General features: G+C 47.7%; 1 protein-coding gene across 4 annotated transcripts in view; it reads left to right on the top strand.

Moving 5' to 3' along the window:
* Positions 1-19,098, top strand: part of DCX (doublecortin) — a 46,622-nt gene that overhangs the window by 9,149 nt on the left and 18,375 nt on the right. For all 4 annotated transcript variants that reach the window (XM_069065202.1, XM_069065199.1, XM_069065200.1 and 1 more), the window contains exon 3: positions 2,413-2,753. In XM_069065202.1, the coding sequence (XP_068921303.1) occupies positions 2,413-2,753 (341 nt within the window). The remainder of the gene's footprint in view (positions 1-2,412; positions 2,754-19,098) is intronic.

The following is a 19,098-nucleotide window of genomic DNA, read 5'->3' as shown; positions in this document are numbered from 1 at the left end:
GGATATAGTTAGTTAATAAGAGATAGCCGCATATGTATGTGTATGTGTACAGATGTGCCAGGTGTAATGGAAACGGAAAGCCTTAGAGATGGAAGGAATTTTCAGAAGTGACCAAGTCCAACCTGAGGAGGAACTCCCTGCCAAGAGATCTCCCCCTCCAAAGCCCCCCCATACACAGCCTCCCCCACCCATACACACCTGTTGTCCAGGTCACATATCCCCACTGCCTCCAGCCAACCTTCACGTGTCCTTATTTCGTGGTCACCCTCCTTTGGACACTTTCCAGCTTGTGAGATGAACTTAGCCTGGAGGTAAAGGTAGGTTGGCCTGAAAATGGCCTCTGACCGGCCCTTCCCCCTTCTTACCCACTCCCACTGCCATCTCATGACTGGGCTTCCTCTGTCCCAGTTAACTTTGGGGCTCTCCTTAACAGCCCTCTCCCTGGGGGGCCATTCCCTGCCAGTTGTGACCGGATGGGAAACAGCTGTGGAAAGGTGTAGCTGTTTCCTAAGGCCAGGGGAATGCCATGGCTACACAGGGAGCTCAAGCTGGGGCGGTCCACTTTGGTCCCCAGCCTGAGCCAAGACTAAGGGTGGGCAGCTCTGGCTCCTTCCTGCAGGCCCCTCTGGCACAACACCTCCTAAAGACTCCCCTAGGAGGGGAGCTCCATTCTTTCCAAGGGCTAGGCCAAGAGGGGAAGGAGAACAGCCCAAATGGGGGCAAGGACCCAAGACAAGCTTGGCCTCCTGCCTGGTTTTGCCCAGCTCCACTCAAAGTAGTTTGCACCATTTGTGGCAGCTGCTTCTGCTGCCTGTGGGGAGTGGGTTTAGGGTGCTGAGACCTGAGGGCTCTCTCCCTACATACAGGTCAGCACCAAGGGCCCCAGGCCCAAAGCAGAAAGGACTTGAGTGAGCACTAAATCAGCAGCATTCCATCTCCCTCTCACTAGGTACTAGGCACGCTCCCCCAAAATGCAGTCAGAGACCATGAAAGGGAGGAGAATTAAGGAAAGACTACATATAAGGAATCAGAGAATGATGTTCACCTGGTCCCCCCACATTAATTCCACAGGAGGACCCCTGAGGTCCCACAGTCCCAGATCCAGGATTCGAATCCAGCATCTCTGCCTCTAAATGTAGGGTCCTTCCTCCTATGCCACATACAGAGGGCTTGACCAGGCCCCTGGGGGATTGCAGAATAATCAGGTCCCCCATCACACACACACACACACACACAGTGGTCTTGTATCCTTGGCTTTTAAGGTCTGGCATCTATGCAGTGACTTGAAGCCCTCAGAGGGCTTGGTGCTCACATACAGGGAGAGGCCTATTTCTGGTCTTTGCAGATGCCATCTGGTTCAGGGACAAAGTTTGGGCTGATCAGTGAGATACTGAGTGTCAGTAAAGGGCACTCTCTAAATGTCCCTGGTTCTTATCATTGTCAACATCAACAGGGCAGAATCTGACTGGGTGTCCATATGATAAATCATATGCCTGGGGGTGAGATCTTGGCATCACGCTGGGAATGGAAGCCCCTGGAGAGCAGGGCCTCGTCTTTATAGCTCCAGAGCCTGGCATGGGACCTGGCACTCATGTTGGGGGACAAGGCCCTGAAGTTCTGCAAGCCAGAGCCCAGTAAGGACAGAACAGGTCCACTGCAGTGGGCCAAGTCCTCTTGTGATTGGGGAGGGGTTGACCTATGTCTTATTATACCCAAAGTCAAACTTCTATGGGAATAAACTTTTCTACAGTGCCTGCTATATGCCAGGCACTGTGCCAAGCATGATCTCATTGGAAGGTAGGTGCTCTCATTATTATCTCCATTTTTAAAGTTGAGGAAACTGAGGTAATTAGAGGTTTCCCAAGGACACACAGCTAGCAAGTGTCTGAAGGCAGATTTGAAGTGAGGTCTTCCTGATTCCAGATGGAAAGCTCTGTCTACCACACCCCCAGCTGCCTCTGTTTCTGGTGGTGGTGGGCTAAGGGCTTTCCTCCCTCCCTCCCTCTCTCCTTCTCTTCCTTCTTTCCCCTAGCCCTTCCTTTCTCCACCCCTTCCTCCCTCTTCCTTCATCCCTTCCTTGCCTCCCAATCTCGCTCTTATTCTCCCTTCTATCCCTCCTTCCCTCCATCCTTCTCTTTCCTTCCTCCTTTTCATTCCTTCTTCCCTCCCTCCCTCCATCCCTCTTCCCCCTCTCTGCCATCCCCCCTGGGTCATGGTGTTTGGCCACACTCAAACCACATTTGGCTGGTGACTTTTTGACCAATAAATGAGATCTTAACCAACAGACTTGCTCTCAGGGCCAAACTGCACTATGGCACGCTTTTTAGGCCCATCAGCTTGGGCTCTGCAAGGTTTGACCAACGCATCTGTTGGTGCCTCTGGCTTTGCTTGATCTCCTGGTTCTCCCTCCAGGTGAAAGCTACGTGTGCTCCTCGGACAATTTCTTCAAGAAGGTGGAGTACGCCAAGAACGCCAACCCCAACTGGTCGGTCAATGTGAAGACCTCGGCCAATCTGAAAGCTCCGCAGTCCCTGGCCAGCAGCCACAGTGCCCAGGCCAGAGAGAACAAGGACTTTGTTCGGCCCAAGCTGGTGACCATCATTCGCAGTGGGGTGAAGCCCCGCAAGGCCGTGCGAGTACTCTTGAACAAGAAGACCGCCCACTCCTTTGAACAAGTCCTCACTGACATCACTGAAGCCATCAAACTGGAGACGGGAGTGGTCAAAAAGCTGTATACTCTGGATGGGAAACAGGTAAGTGCCTGGGCCCTTGCCCCCCACCCTGGCACCTACCTTCTCCCGCCCCATGCCCAGGGGGTGTACAGTCACCGTCTGAGAGAGGCTGGTTGGCCCAGTGAGCAGGCGAGAGATCTGGAGTCCAGCCATAGGAATCCTAGATTGCTATCTGGAAAGGCCCTTGGAGACCATCTCCTCCATCCCTATAGCTCACTAGGCATAGAAGACATTCACTGCAGGGCCCGCTAGATGGCACAGTGAGATGAGCGCTGGCCCCAGAGTCAGGAGGACCTGAGTTCTGATCCGGCCTCAGACACTTAACAAACAAACAAACAAAAAAAAAACCTAGCCGCGTGACCTTGGGCAAGTCACAAACCCAATTGCCCTCCACAAAGCAAAAAAAAAGACATTCACTGCTGCAAGGATGCTCCCTAGCTTGTCTGTTGATAATGAAAACTGATGTCTGTATCAGGCTTTAACTTTGGGGAAATGCTTTAGGCACAGAGAGGCCTCTGAGGCTCCTAACAAGCGTGTTCAGCAGATGTGGGTGTTTCCTATCATACAGAAAAAGAAAGGAGGCCCAGAGAGTCTAAGTGCCTTGCCCAGAGTCCTGGCCCAGGGCACTGATGGGGGCTGTTCTGTGTTGCTTCATCCTGCCTCTGTCAGGTACCTTTCGGTCAAAAAGCAGGTCATGTCATCTCTCCCTGAATCAAAGAATTTCAACAGTTATCTAGTCCAACCCACACCTGAAAGGAATCCTCCCTCTAGCATAGTCCACAAAGAGCCAGCTGCCTGTTTGAAGGGCCAGCCCGCTACCTACTTTGAGAGGCAGCCTATTCCACTGTGGGAAATATGATTTCATTTGATCATCACAACTCTGTAATGTAGGTGCTGTTATTATTACCATTTTACAGGTGAGAAGATTGAGGCAGACAGATATGAAGTGACTTGCCCAAGGTCACACAGCTCTAAGAAGTGTCTGAGATAGGATTTGAAGTCTAGTCTTCCTTATTCTAGGCCAAGCACTCTGTGTACTGTAGCACCCCCTGGCTGCCTCAAGCTGCTATTAAATTTCTTGGCCACCATACCCCACATCTTTGACAGATATGAAGTTTGTAGTACACTAAAACTCCCAGATCCTTTTCAAAACAACTCCTATCTGTTCATACCATGCCCTTATATTGTGAGAACAACCCTTCTCACCCCAGATATAAGACCTGACACTTAAACTGTTGGACTGAATTTTATTAAGATTCAGCCCAGTGTTTTGACCTGGCAAGGTCAGACCCACGTTGTGGATCCTGACCCCACCATCCAATGAGTTACCACTCCCTCCCACCTTTGACTTGCCTACTCAATGAGTGTATCATCAAGGCCTTTATCCAAGTCATTGACCAAAAATGTGAAACAGCCTAGAGCTAAGCACAGATCCCTAGGGTACTCCACTGGAGACCTGTTAGCCCATTAACAGTGAGCCATTAACAAGTACTCTAAATCAGACCGTGCAAACCAGTTCTGAATCCAATGTTATTATCTAAGGATCCATATCTCTGCCTCTTTACCACAAGAATGGAATGAGGAGCTTTTTGTCCAAAGTTTTGCTCAAACATAGGTAAACTCTCTCCATAGCAGTCCCCTCATCGACTAGTTTGGCAACGTGGTCCAGAAAGGACCAGAGATCAGCCTCACCTGGCCTGTTCTTGAGGAAGCCCAGCCGGCTCCTAGCAATAACTGCTTCCCTTTCTGGACTTCACCAACCAACTCTCTAATGATCCTTTTGAGCATTGTCCCTAGAATCATTGGCAGACTCTGTTCTCTTCCCTTTTGTGAAAATCCGGATCCTATCTGCACTTCTACATAGCACACACTGTGGCTCACTAGCCATAGCTGCCCATTCTTTCAGGACTTGGGGGTGGGCACTCATCTGGACCCAGGGACTTGATACCCTCTCCTTACTTATCTTGGGGATTAGTTCTCTGTTAGTCAACTTTGTTCTGCCCCCTCCAGTGTGGGGAGGCCATTCTCCTCTGAAAGCAGTTGTCATCATCCCATATGCCCCCAGTGTGGGTCCTATCCCTTCTTCTTCCCCCTTTTTCTCCAACCCCTTTTTGTCGTGCTTCATTCCCCCCACTGGCCTCTGTTCATTGTGTGCTTTAGCATTCTTGATACTATTTTCAAAAGACTGTGCCATGCTTTTGTATTCATGTTCTGTTACCCGACTCTGCTTTCACCTTCTCTGTACATTTCTTTTCAATCTAAGTTTGTTAGTGAGTTTCCTATGCATCCACATTAATCTTTCCAAATGAATCCTATTTTTTTCCTTATTAGAATTATTTCCTTTTGTTTGTTCAGAATTCCATTCTTGTATGACTCTTATCTCTCCTGGCTGATTTCCCCTGAAGAATGGTACTCCATGGGATTCCACCCATCTTTCCTCTGATCTCTGAAATTTGCCTTCAGAAAGGAAGGGGCCAGTCAGATTATGGATCAATTCTCTCTTCTATTACAAATTCTAGGATAGGGTGTTCACTCCTCCCCTGGGTTCCCATCATTTCCATCCCTGCCCCCAGTTCTTTCCTTTTTGTGAGGATCAGATCCAGAATAGAATTTCCCTTTGTTGGTTCCTCCGCTTTTTGAAGGACAAAATTATCCCTAAGGCAAGTCAAAAAATTATGAGCCACTCTGCTTTTGGCAGAGACAGAGCTCTAGCAGATGTCTGGATAATTTAAGTCCCTCCCCCACCACTACTCACTACTACACCATATGTCTGAATCAGCCTCATGGATCTGTTTCCTTCATCGATTTCCTCTTTCTGGGCTGGTGGTCTGTAGTATACTCCAATGACACAATCACTTCTGTCTATCCCTGCTTTGACATTCACTCAAATATTCTACCCTCTCATTCTTGCATTTCCTCACATGAATATTTTATAGTACAAATATAGTACTAACTTATAGTATCACTCCACCCCCTTTTTCCTAGCCTGTTTCTTTTGAATAAGGCACACCCATCTAGAGCCATAATCTAACCATAGGTTTCATTCCACAAAGTCTCAGGAGTTCCCTAGGAGGCAAAATATCCTCCCTTGCATGAGGAGCTCTAATTCCTTTTGTTTGGTGAATAAACTTTGGGCATCTATGTATAAACACTTAGGGACATAGGTTCACTTCTTGGGTTTTAACTTCTATGAATTTGTGGGTATCTGAACCATTATTCTTCCTTCTTTGTGACTACTCTCTATAGTATCTAACTTTGGAGATATATACAGGCAGTCTTCTCCCTCTCTCGTCATTTTTCATTTAAAGCCTCTTGGATTAGACTTGTCTTACCAGCCTCTGAAAGGTGTACTTTATCCCTGGCCAGGTATCTGTCAACCCTTTTTTATAAGCTATCATTCAGAAATGTAAAGCCAATTCTCAGATACTACCTTTTTAGACAGCTGTTCACTTCCCAAATTAATTTTTCTCTTTTGATATCCCTTGCTTTCAATGGGCAAAGAAAACATAGCTGTGTCCTGATGGTCTCCAGTTTCATGCCCAAAATGCCATTGTCACTGGTAGTCCTTTTTTTGCCTTTTTGGAGGGCAATTGGGGTTAAGTGACTTGCCCAAGGTCACAAGGCTAGTTGTGTGTGTGTGTGTGTGTGTGTGTGTGTGTGTATGTGTGTGTGTTAAGTGTCTGAGGCCGGAACCGAACTTGGGTCCTCCTGACTCCTGGGCCGGTTCTTTACTCACTGCACCACCTAGCCTACCCGGTAGTGTTTTTTCAATTCTTTCTCTCTATTATTCTTATCAAGTCAACAAATAGCTGCCTCAGTATTCCTGAGAAGCAGGGACTCCCCAACTTTTATGGCACTTTTCTTCTTACTCCTCTGTAATGTAATGTCAAGGAAAGGCAACTTCCCAAGGTTCAGAATACCAGCATAGGCGCTCTCCATTTTATTCAGTGACCAACCAAGAACAGAGAAGATCAAAACATGACATCATTCCAAATACAGCATTTACTAAGTGTGATTAAATAATCTCCAAGGACTACCCCACCCCAGGACCTTCCAATCATTCAATCAATTACAAAGTCCCTGTTCTAAATACTACTCCACCCCTAGGCTGTACCTTCATTTAGTCCATCACAAAGCCCCTCTTCTCAAATGGAGATTAGTTTCCAATCATAAGTAAAGTACATTCTTTTGTTCAACCATAGAACACAAAAAGGTCAAAAGTTCTCCACCCCTGGATCACAATTGAATCTACCCCAGAGTTACATCAAGTTTAAGCACAGCACTTAATACCCAAATGGAGGTCTTTTCTTCATCTTGACAGGAGGCAAGTTCTCAGTAACCTTAGTTCCTGGGGAGACAAGGCTTAGCAAGGCCACAAGATACATTGCCAGTCTCTTCATTAATTCATCCTCTGTCTGCAGAACAGTCCTAGGACCCCTGAAAACATTAGGAAAACCCTCTCCCAGGATTTCTGTAAACATACAACAAGAAAATCCTTCTTCAGGGCTTCTGAATGAACAGAAAGGTTCCCAGACCCCTGCAACAACAGCACTGTCCTTCACCAGTGGACAGTATTCACTCTCTGTCTGCAGGACAGTCTCAGGGCTTCTTAGCCAACAGCCAGGTTCCAGGACTTCTTCAACAGGACTGTCTTTCACCAGTGGACAAATCTGGCAAAACAACATCAAAACAGACAGACAAAGTACCAGCAAAACAGCCATGTCTCCTCAGTCCTTGGTAGCTCAGGGGGCAGGTCTCAAAAGTCCAGGGCAATTCAAAGTGGCCCCCAGCAATCCTCTCAGTCTCTCTCTTCCTCCAGGAGGTGCTGCTTCCGAAAAAGTTCTTCTGCCTCTCTCTTGTCTCTCCAAATCTACGTCACCAGCTCCTCCCAGTTCAGGACTTTCTTTTCACATCAACAAGTCCATCCCACAGGTGGGATTAACAAGCTCTGGGTTTTAACACAATCAAAAACCAAGCCAATACAGGGGGATCTTTAAATGCCATCACTATCACACCCTCCGCGTTCTGGGTGATCTCGCCCCATAGTTTCCGAGGCTCTATTATAGCATTCTCAGGGGGACAGGCAACTGCTTCCTCCTCAGAGAGCATGGCCGTGGTCCTTGGTCAGAGGGTATTTTTTGACCCAACCTCATTTCTTTCTCTTACAAATCTTTTCCGATTTGCCTGGGTTTGTCAGGGAACTCATTACCTCATCTCTTTCAGGGCTGGAGTCGAGCTATCCCAGTGGAATGTAAGCTCCTTGAAGACAGGGTCCATTTCATTCTTATCTTTGTATTCCTAGCAACTGTGTGGCTCTATGTAGCAGTCATATAGTAGGTGCTTAACTAGTGCTTGTGGGATTGAATTGACTTGGATCCGTGACAGAAGGTCATAGATGCCCTTCCTCCCCAATTTTATGTTTATGTGAAGTGTCTTTTCTGCCGGAGACAAAAAGGACCCTGTACTCATAATTTGGAAATGTGATTTGAGGGCAATAATTCAGTGAGGGACACAAAGCAGGACTGATGAGTTTAGAAAGATGATAAAGAAACAGATTGATGGCTGGAGGCCAGGAGGAGTGACAGGAAGCACCATGAAACTGGGGAAGGCCAGCTGAGGGAGGCCAAGAGCCTGTCCAAAGCAGCCCAATCAGTCAGAAGGGAGTCTATGAGGGAAATCACCTTTGGCAGGGAATAGTTGTTCCATCACCTGGAAGTTACCTTAAGGGAGATGTGGTTCAGTTAGTGGCACAGTCAGAGAACAAGGCACCAGTGAGACCAATACATGCCGGATACCCTCTTAGTAAGGGGTACACAGTAAAAATAAAAGTCAACAGGTAGGGATGGGCAGAATGGGGATAGTCCCCAGCACCAACTTCTACATGGTCTGAAGTAGACAGAGAAGAAGAATCTGACTTCTTGTGTCACAGCAGAGGGGAATCTAATTCTGACTTATGATACATTGGTGGGTAGGCCACAGGCCATCATGCAAACTCAGTCTTGTAGTATTTCATCTTATCTTGGGTATTGGCTGAACCAAAGGAATCCTGGATTATATAGTACAGAGAGGGAGGTTTTGTTGGAGCCAGTGAGCTCAGGGGCTATGACTGGTACCTGGAGTGAAGTGAGGCCCATTCACCTGAGAGGAAAACTCAAGGGAGGCCATAAGTATTCCTGATACCATATGGACATTTGAACCATAAGACTTCTTCCTTTTAAGCATCTTGCCAGTTGGAAATAACTCTCAATGTGGACCACTCCCCACAGGATAATATCCATCTTGTAGGAGGTCTGAGAGAAGAAAGCAGCCCTGCCCCATCCCAGAGCCCCTATTCCTTCCAAAGACTGGCTGCTTCATCTGCCCAAGTCAGGGATCAGCATTTAGATGTCAGGGCATTTCTGATCTGCCAGTCAGCATAGCCAGATGGTGACATATGGCTCTGACAGCTGGACCTTGACAGTTCTGTTAATGCAGTGGCTAGTGAGTGATCTCACTTTCTCTCCCCACCCCTCTCTCTTCTCTCTCCTCTTTCTCTATCTTCTTTATTTCTCTATCCTCTTTCCTGTCTCCTTCCCTCTCCTCTCTCTCCATCTCTCTGTGTGTCTCTCTCCTCCCTCTCCTCTCCTTCTCTCTCTTCTCTCTTTCCCTCCTCTCTCTCCTTGTCTGAAGATAGGTAGAGTAACTCTAAGTGTCCATTAACTGAGGTCAGAAGAAAGCTATGGAATATTGAGAGGAAAGGAGTGCTTTGTTGGCATCGGTTGGAGTGTGATCTGACACAGTAACTCCCTCCTCCTTCAGAGTTCAGTTGTCAGAATCCCAAGCTGATGGGCCAGTAGGGCCATCTGGATGATTCTCATTCAGTCAGTCAGTATGCAATCATTAAGTGCCTACTGTATTCAAGGCACAATACCCAACACTCAGAATATAAAGATTGGACAGAGGTCCCACCCTCTTAAGTTTATAATCTAAAGGGAAGAAAATAAATGAAAATAACTCTGCTAGAGAGAATAATGAGAGAAGTGCACAAGAGGGCTGTAGGCAAAGAGCTGTGAAAACTTTAAGCGGAATGAGATCCTTTTCATTAGGGGGAAGGTCAGAGAAGGCTTCCTGGAGAACAAGGTGTCTGAGGCCATTGGGTAGCTCAGTGCTTGGAGTCAAGAGGACCTGAGTTCAAATTCTGACTTAGATGCTTACTACCTGTATGACCCTAGGCAAGTCACTTGACCACTGCCTTCCTCAGTTTCTTCCTCTGTCAATGAGGGGGTTTGACTCAGTGGCCTCTAAGTTCCCTTCTAACTCCATGACCCTATGATGTGAGAACTAAAGGATATGATCACCCTGAAAGGTGACCTACTTAAGCTTCTGCTTGGAGCTCCTCCAGAGATGACAAGCTCACTGAGGCCCTCTGCCAAAGACTCTAAACTTTCCAGTGGCAGAGGCTTCCTGGGGTGTGCTGAGGGGAGGCCACCCCCCTCTCCAGCCTCTGAATATTCCCTCTAAGCCTCAATGTCGATTTCTCCAAGTTAAGGGGAGCCAGCTCTGTGGAAATGATGACCAAACACCCACCATGTACCCACATATTCTTACTATGAGGTGGAAGGGGCAAAGGGACTAGAACTAGGTGGCAGATCTGTGACATTTTCTCCAAATGTTAGAGAAAACCAGATTCATTACTGGGAAAAACTGGCAACTCTCTCCTTCTGCCTGAGGCCCAGAAGAAGTGTGCATGTATGGGGATGGGGGGGATGGATGAAGGAAAGGATGGGGAGGGGGAGAGCTAGATTCGCATTGAGCTGACAAGTCCTATAGCTCATCCAAAGTTAAGTTTGCATCTGCAGCTATTTTTGGTGACAATTAAGATAGACCCGCCTATCACAAGACAGACATTGTCTCCCTTAGTGACAGGAACCCTGCCAGACTGCAGAGGGTGGGCAGGGAGTTCCAAGTCAGGAAGAGGCATGAGAATGCCCATCCTTTCTGCTGGAGGGAAAGATCACCCACATTGGATGGAAACATAGGGTGAAAAGAAACCATGGCTAGCCATGGGCTGCCGCTCTGGGAGATAGCATCATGGGAACTCACAGGCTCCATAGCTTTCATTATGATTTTGAGAGGTAATATGTCAGAGTAGATAGAGAGGCAGAAAGATCTGGGTTCAAGTCCCTTCTCTGACATTCTGAACCATTCACTTCATATCTCAGTGCAGCTGCAAAGAACATGTCAACCTGCTTTGGTGGAAGGAATATAGGAACGCTGGAGTTCTCTATACCAATTAAATCACAGGTCCAGCCCCTAGAGCTGTAACTAGGGTAAGGAGACTGGGGCTTTGACCCTGTGCTCCAAAATTTAGAGTGTGCTAACAGCACTCATGTCTTTATTTATAAGAACAATTGAACTTCAAACCAAATTAGCAAGAATCACTGATTAAGACAGGAAACTACCAGATGGTGCTTCCTCTCCTGGTCATGTGAGAAAGGAATTTGACTTGTATTTTATGACCCTAGGAAGCAGAATAAGAAGCCATGGGTAGAACTTGGAGAAAAAAATTCATTCCAGAGTCAGGAAACTATAAGAATAAGATCCAGCAGAAGCTTGGGGGGAGGGCTTGGAGGACCCTCCTCATTAGACCAGGGCAGAATGTGGAAGGCCACTTATAGGGCATGCTATGGAAGGCTACAGATTGGATTGGCTGGCCTCTGAGTTTCCTTTAGGCTTTGATATTCTGTGATTCTTGGAAGCAGGAGTGTGCCCAGAGGAGGACCCCCACAATGGAAACTAACGCTCATGTGGGGATTGGGACTAGTGGGGAGACACGGCTAGAGCCTGAAGAGGGCTGCCTTCAGTATGTATCAGGGCTCTCCATGAAGGAGAATTGGAGCTCATTGTGCTGGGCCCTAAAGGCCAAACTGGGAGCTCCTTGAGGGCAGGACCATTTCATTTTTGTACATCTTTGTTACACTGCAGTTGTTGTTCAGTCATATTTCAGTTGTGTCCCACTCTTTGTGACCCTCTTTGGGGTTTTCTTGGCAGAGATACTGGAGTGGTTTGCCATTTCCTTCTCCTTTTACAGATGAGGGAACTGAGGCAAACAGGGTGAAATGACTTGCCCAGGGTCACACAGCTAGGAAGTGTCTGAGGCTAAATTTGAACTCAGGTCTCCCTGATTCCAGGCCCAGCAATCTAGCCACTGAAGCGCCACCTAGATGGCCTTCAAACTGAAGTTGCAGAAAGGTAAGTTTAGGCTCAATATAAGGAAAACCCTCCAGACAGCTTTCTACATGGGGAATGGGCTGACCCATTAACCATCCTTAAGTTCAGCTTCCACCCCCAGTGGCACCTGCTCTGAGACTCTAAATATGTACCTTGGTTCCACACTATACAATGGAAACAGCCAGTGCTCCCCTCCAGAACCCAAAGGGAGGTCTGGTGAATAACTGTGTGTGCTGTTCCTTGGCATTGTCCAAGACTCCCTTCCCCCAACCCACTCAGCAAATTTCCACCTCCCTGGCTGGTTGTGGATCAGCCACTCCAATGAGACAGGAGAGTGGCAGAGGTGGGGTGAGGGGAGTGATGCAGACACACAATGCATTCTAGCCCAAGGCCCCCCATGGGAAGGGGGAGGAATTGGGGGAAGATCTGGGCATTCAGGGCGATCCTTTGAACCCAAGCCCCCACCCCCACCCTTCTCTCCTACACTATTCCTTCCCATAAGTCATGCTTTCAGCATTTAGAGGCTGGCAGCTGCAGGGCCTGGTTGCTAGGCAACCACTTTCCTAGCACAAAGAGCCCTCCCTCAGCTGGGAAGGTCAGGCCTGTCGGTGTGGAACAGCTGGGCGGATGCTGTCTTTGTCTTTCTCTTGTCTTGGTTAATCACAGGGCACCAAATCCAAGTCAAACTTCTTTGAGAAATATTATTTGCTGGAAGAAACAATCCTAGTCAGCCACTGCTATCTAGCCAAAATTTGAAAACCTTGCCTTTTTTCTGGGGCAATTTTGAGACCAAGTTGTAAGGTTCAAGGCCTGGCAGAGGGGCTGTCCCCTCTCAAGTGCTCCCTGAACTTCTGCTGAGGCACATTGAAAACAATGAGCTTGGAAATGAGCTGGCCAGCCCAGCCTTAGAAAGGCCCACGGGATGGTTTGCTTCTTGCATTCACTGCCTGAAAGGGCAATTTCTTTTTGTTGTCCAGTCATTTCCATTGTGTCCAACTCTGTGACCCCCTTTGGGGTTTTCTTGGCAAAGGTACCAGAGTGGTTTGCCATTGCCTTCTCCATCTCATTTTACAGATGAGGAAACTGAGGTGAACAGGGTGAAGTGACTTGCCCAGGGTCCCACAGCTAATGTCTAAGGCTGGATTTGAACTTAGGTCTTTCTGCCTCAGGGCCAGCGCTCTATCCACTGTGCCACCTAGCTGGGCAATACTCAAATCTAAAGCCTTGGTACCTGAGCCCTTAATGCCCACCAGACTCAGAGATGCCTTGACCTCCCTGTCTAAATGTGGGTCTGTGGAAACTTATGTCATCCAGCTCTCCAAGGCAGGGTCCATCTCAACTAAATCTCTAGGTGAGTCACCTATACATGAATCAAAACTATCCCCAATGAGGGCATGAGTGGGAACCAAAAAGACTATTGCAAGCCAAACTCAGCAATAGACTGGCTGATTCTTCACCATTTTGCAACTTCCTGAAAATTGAAGCAAATGGGAGATGATATTGTACTGGTTTGTTGATTATGAAAGTCTCTAGAACTGCCTTCAAAGTCCTTTTCCCATGAGGTGTCTCTCATGTATACATCATTGAATGGGAAAATGTGATCACAGAAGGCTCAGATAGCTCACCTGAATCCATCAGCCAACAGCACCACATGTGAAGGAAGCTTCCTCCAAATGTGTGAACAAGCCCTTAATTTGAGAGTACTCTAGGGCTTTAAACAATTGGACAAAAGCAAATATGATACCACACAGGTGTTGTTTTGTGACTGATTGGCAGAAACACACCCCTCTGGGCCTAGGTATAAAAACAATAGCCTGTCAAGTCTCAGTGAACCAGGCCAGTGGTAGAAGAGCTGGGGATTCCAGAGTAGGATCCAGGCTCCTGAGAGGGAATCATTCCTCTTTCTTTCCTTCCCACCTACCCCCCATTAACAATGTCAACAGAGAGACTGGACCAGTAGGAGATAGTGCATCCAGCCAGGAGCAGAGTGGTACAAGGGAGGCCAAATGTATGGGGAAACAGCAGCTGAGGAGTAAGGCCCCTTCATGGCACACGAAGAATGCCAGAGAGAGACTGAAAAAAGGACTCCCAGGCCATGCTTAGCCCAAGCTTTAGCACACATGCCTTGCTGCTGTTGCACTCTGAGTTTTAGCATTCTCTTCCCATGGAGCCATGCATATTTGTGGGAGAGCATGCCCTGGGCTTTTTTTTTTAGCTGGGTGTGGGAAAATGTTGCTACCAACCATTCTTAGTAAATACTTTTTCTAGGAGCTGATTAGCTGGCTGGCTAATTAGCTAGCATGGAAGCATGCTAATAGAGGCTTGTGAGAAACAGTGCCAGAAACCCAGCCCCTCAGAGTTACCCCTAGAACCCTTAGTATTAGAAGTAGCAGGTACCCTTTCAGGGCTCAGCCCATGAGTATGAATTCCAGTTGGGGGAGTGGCCCCGGGCAGGGTGCCACAAATGACCCTTTAATCAAAACATCAGATAAGGTAAAAAATAGAGAGCTGTATGCTCACCAAAGGTGTTCACCAATGTGAAGGAGGCGATTGAAGGTAGAGTCCAAATTGGAGAGGGGTTTTCTGTGGATGGTGAAGTTCTTCTTATATTCCTGTTTGTAGATGACATTGTGCCCCATAACACTGTGGAACCTTCTTGGAAGAGGTGTGTCACCACTCAGAATAATTTCACCTGACCATCATAAGAGAGCCCAAGTAGATGAAGAGATTATGTAGATTGCTGAGATTATGATATCCTTGGATGGACAATCTATGAAACTTGTCAATCAATATGTCTCTTTGTGATAGACAGTAAAGATGGCCAATGACTTTGACCCACAGTTGAGAAGGAGGATGAAAGCAGGCCAGATTGCCTTCAGGAAATTGCAGGGGTCTTTTTATGACCCCCAAGCTTGTCATGGAAACTTCTGCTGGGCTTTTTGTGTATTGTAGTGAATCATAAAGTGGCAATCTGAAAAAACAAAAGTGAATGTCATATAAAAGGACAGAGATAGTAGATGGGTAGCCTGAGTGTTCCAGAGGTGTTCTCATAATGGTTTCTCATAATAAGAAAACAACAAGGAAAACCTCTAACACATTGGGTAGACACCCTCCTCCTCACTCTGATGAACTTATGAGAGGACATAGACAACAGTTCCATAGAATGGGCAGGTATAGATGGGTCACAATCTGTATCAGTGAAGGGAATTTCTAATTAGTGAGATCCACACTGGTGCCCACAATCACAAAAGTTGTGTGATGTCACCAAAAGGAAAGCTGAGGCCACATCCTTCTATATCCAATACCCTCTTACAGCTCTGAGCTAATATCTGTTGTTCAGTTTGAAAGTTGCAGTGGTAGGTTGGCATCAAAAGAGAACTGGTGTAGGTCTCTGAAAACCTGGGAAAAGGCAACAGAGTGTGGCATAAGGAGCACTGAAGTGAGGAAATTGGAGTTCTCCCCCTGTCTTTACTGCAGTATCCATGTCACACACACACACACACACAAACATATACATGCACACACATATGCACGTACACACAAACATATGCACACATGCACACATACATGTGCACATGCACACATGAACACACACACCCCAGCCTCATTTCCTTCCTCCTCTGTAAAATGAGGGGGTTGAAATTGATGGTCTCTGAGCAGCATCTGAGTCAGCACTTTCTTGATTTTCTGGTCAGAGTGTGGAGACGCCTGTGCTGGATTGGCCATTTCTACTCACTTCCAAAGAACTCTCTGAAACAGTGTCTCTTGATAGACTTTTGTGTTCCTCCATTCCCCTTCTCTGGCTGTGCACAAAAGGCCTAGCGGCTGTCACCAGCAGCCAGTGAAGGCCTTTTATGGCCTCACCGGTAAGGATTCTGCAGAGGCCTTCCTAGGACCCAGTGTCCCAGGCTGCTGAATACCCACTACTGTTTGATGTCCTACCACAGAGCCTGTTAAGGCCTTCGCTGTTCAATGGGTAAAGTATGGATTTCAGAGACTCATTGTATTTAGAGCTAGAAGGGTCTTCAGCAGAGTTTATCTATTCCAGCCCCCTCATTTGACAGAGCGGGAAAATGAGGTCTTGAGAGGGCAGGGGACTTGCCCAAGGTCACACAGTGGGAGAGCTGGGATTCGAATCTGGGGCTTCAGATTTCTTCCACTACAGTACACTGACTCTCCCATCCAGTAGAGGGATTAGATTTCAAATCGCCATCTGCCTTCAGTCTTACAGCTTCCTTAAAAACCTGATATGCTTCTAGTCTTGTCCCCCAAATTTCTATAGTTTCCAAAAGGTGGATGATTTCCCCCCCTCTCCTCCCTTCCCCCAGTACCACACCCAGTTCTACTGGGTCTGTCTACAGCCAGAATGTTAGAAATAGTTGATGCTTTGTCCCCACAGGGAGTGGTCCTCAGCCTCCACTGGCTGCAGACCTATTCAGGAGAGTAGTTTGCTGCCCAGAGGCACTGTCCATGGTGCTGAACATGGCCAGTATATCAAGGTAGTGTCAGGGAAAGCAAGGGAAAGAAGAAATCCAAGTCTTGCTGCCAGGAAGCCCTTTGGTTGTAGTTTTTTCACCAGGCAGGGGAAAGGGAAAGGAAGAAGGCTAGGGAGCTGGGAAGAAGTCAGGCAGGTAGGCTAATGAATCTGATAAACAAATGGTGGAATTCTTCAAAATGGTTGTTGCAGTGAGGTTGGCTGTGGTCCAGTGCCTTCCTGAATTACTTTTCAGGATCATGTCATAGGATCATAGGACTTTGAGCTGGAAAGAACCACATGGAACACCAAGTCCAAGCCCCTCATTTTATGTAACAAGAAATAGGAGATGAGTCTATCATCCTGAGGCAGTCAGTATCATTGAGCTAGGTCTGCTCCCCATGCAACTGTCTGTAGGATGAGCTCAGGGAGCCCAGGAGGCACAGACTGGCCCCTAGCTTAGAAGAAAACAAGATGGGCACCTGGGTTGGGGGGAGTGTTAGGAAAGGATTCCTGAAACTAAGGCACTGGTTTTCTCTGGGTTTGGGGCTTGAGCATCCAGGAACTCTCTAACTCCCAGGGCTAGTTCGATATAGCTTAGAGCTACCCTCCCAGTTGCTTTCCGACACTTCTATCCTGAACCAAGTGGGAGCTCACCTCAGCAGGTACAGATCAAATATTCCCATGGGTTAGAAGGCAATATGAATCAGCCCCAGGGGCTCAGAGCCCACCCAAGCACAAGTGAATAGTATCCCAGGCTCAGTCAACACTGTTTTGATATGCTAGCAGCCTTGAATGAAGGCAGGGACCATTGGTTAAATGGTCAGGTAGCCCAAGTGGCAATGGGAGCCCCTAATAGTGGATACTGATGCAGTCAAAGAACAGATCTCTTCTATGGAATGTGGAGTCTATTTGGGAGCTTTTTGTGAGGCCATGTGAAATAGACAGGAACAGAGGAAAAGATATTGGTTTGGACTCAGGGGCTTGGGTTCAAATCCCAGCTCTTTAACGAATTACCTGAACAAATCATGTCTCCTTTCTGGGACTCAGTCTGCTCATCTATAAAATAAAAGATATTGCACTTATGTGACTGTAAGGGCCCAGATCCCAGCTTGGGGAATTCTATGGTCTTAAATGCCTTTCTATCTCTGAGTCTCAGTTTCCCTCTTTGCTAGAACATAGCCAACTATTTTCTGTAGGACCATGCAGAGTACCCACTTATCTACTCTTTGGGGGTGAATGGATGAATGGAAACTGAACCCAGAGCATGCTACACTGTACTCTATGCACCCCAAGTCTCAATAATGTGGGTCCATAACAGTGGGCACAGCCGGGGGCAGTAACAATCTGAATTCAGGTCCCCCTGCCCTGATCACCTTTGCCAAACTCTTCAAGGGCCATATTCTTGGCTCAGAAGTAGCTATCCCAACATTTAAGAGGCTCTTCCCACAATGGCTATGGTTAGACTATTCTGTGGGGTTTTGCTCCCTCTGGGACAGGTAGGTGGCACAGCGAATAAAGTCCTGGCCCTGGAGTCAGGAAGACCTGAGTTCAAATGCGATCTCAAACACTTACTTACTAGCTGTGTGACCCAGGGCTCGTCACTTAACCCTGCTTGTCTCAGTTCCTTCATCTGAAAAATGAGCTGGAGAAGGAAATGGCAAAGCACTGCAGTATCTTTGCCAAGGAGAACCCCCAGTTTGCTATGACTGGGGAAGTGGCCCAGTCCCTCCATGCACGGTTAGCCTGCCGCCCTGCTGAGGATGTGTCGCTCTTCCACTCTGGCCAGCTGGCACCACAAGCCATTGTGGGAAAGGCCATATGGCTGTCAGGCACCTGCCCCCCAAGCCCAACCCCAGGTAAAGCAGGTCTGCCCTGGCCTGCCTTGTGAAGGACTAACAATGACCCAAGAGCTCAGAGGGGCTTTTCACGCTGGGGTGGGGAGATAACCTCTTTCAATGAGATTGTGCCTAAGGTGGAGGGTGGCTGAAAGTAGTTTGAGGCCCAGGCCCTGAGCAGTCCTGGGCTTCTGTTGAGATGCTAATCAGGCTGGTCCAGGCTGCTGCTTGCCTCAGCCACCGCCCACCGCCACAGATGAGGTCACTGAGACCATCGCCATCATACTCTTTGTCTGAGAGACTGCAGTGGTTCAACTGCAGAGTGTGTGTGTGTGTGTGGGGGGGTCTGGCTGACGCAGGATGCTGCCTGTGCGGAGGGAAGCATCACCATAGCAAACGAATGGCTGTGTTAACCAGCCTTTCCTGGGAGGATAAAGAAAGGGGGGGATGATCAGCCCCCCAGCTTCTGGCAAAGGACAATGGGAGAGTGTGTGTGTGCGTGTGTGCATGTGTGAGTGTGTGTGCATGGGCATGTTGTGTGTGTGTGTTGAGTGTACATGTGTGTGCATGTTGTGTGTGTTGCGTTGTGTATGCACATGTGTGTGCGTATGTGTGTTGTGTGTACGTGCGTGCATGCGTGTATGAGTGTATTGTGTACGTGCGTGTACATGTGCATGATTGTGCATGTGTTGTATATACATTTGTGTTGGTGTGCATGTGTGTGCATGGGCATGTTGTGTGTGCGTGTTGAGTGTACATGTTGTGTGTGTTGCGTTGTGTATGCACATGTGTGTGCGTATGTGCGTGTTGTGTGTGCATGCATGTATGAGTGTATTGTGTACAT

Source organism: Petaurus breviceps, unplaced genomic scaffold (assembly GCF_028583685.1).
Source record: "Petaurus breviceps papuanus isolate PSGF00001 unplaced genomic scaffold, PetGlider_PUasm1.0 90681, whole genome shotgun sequence".
In the NCBI taxonomy this organism is placed as follows: Eukaryota; Metazoa; Chordata; class Mammalia; order Diprotodontia; family Petauridae; genus Petaurus; species Petaurus breviceps.
Note: the sequence above shows the minus strand (reverse complement) of the source record. Positions and strands in the feature narration are given on the sequence as shown.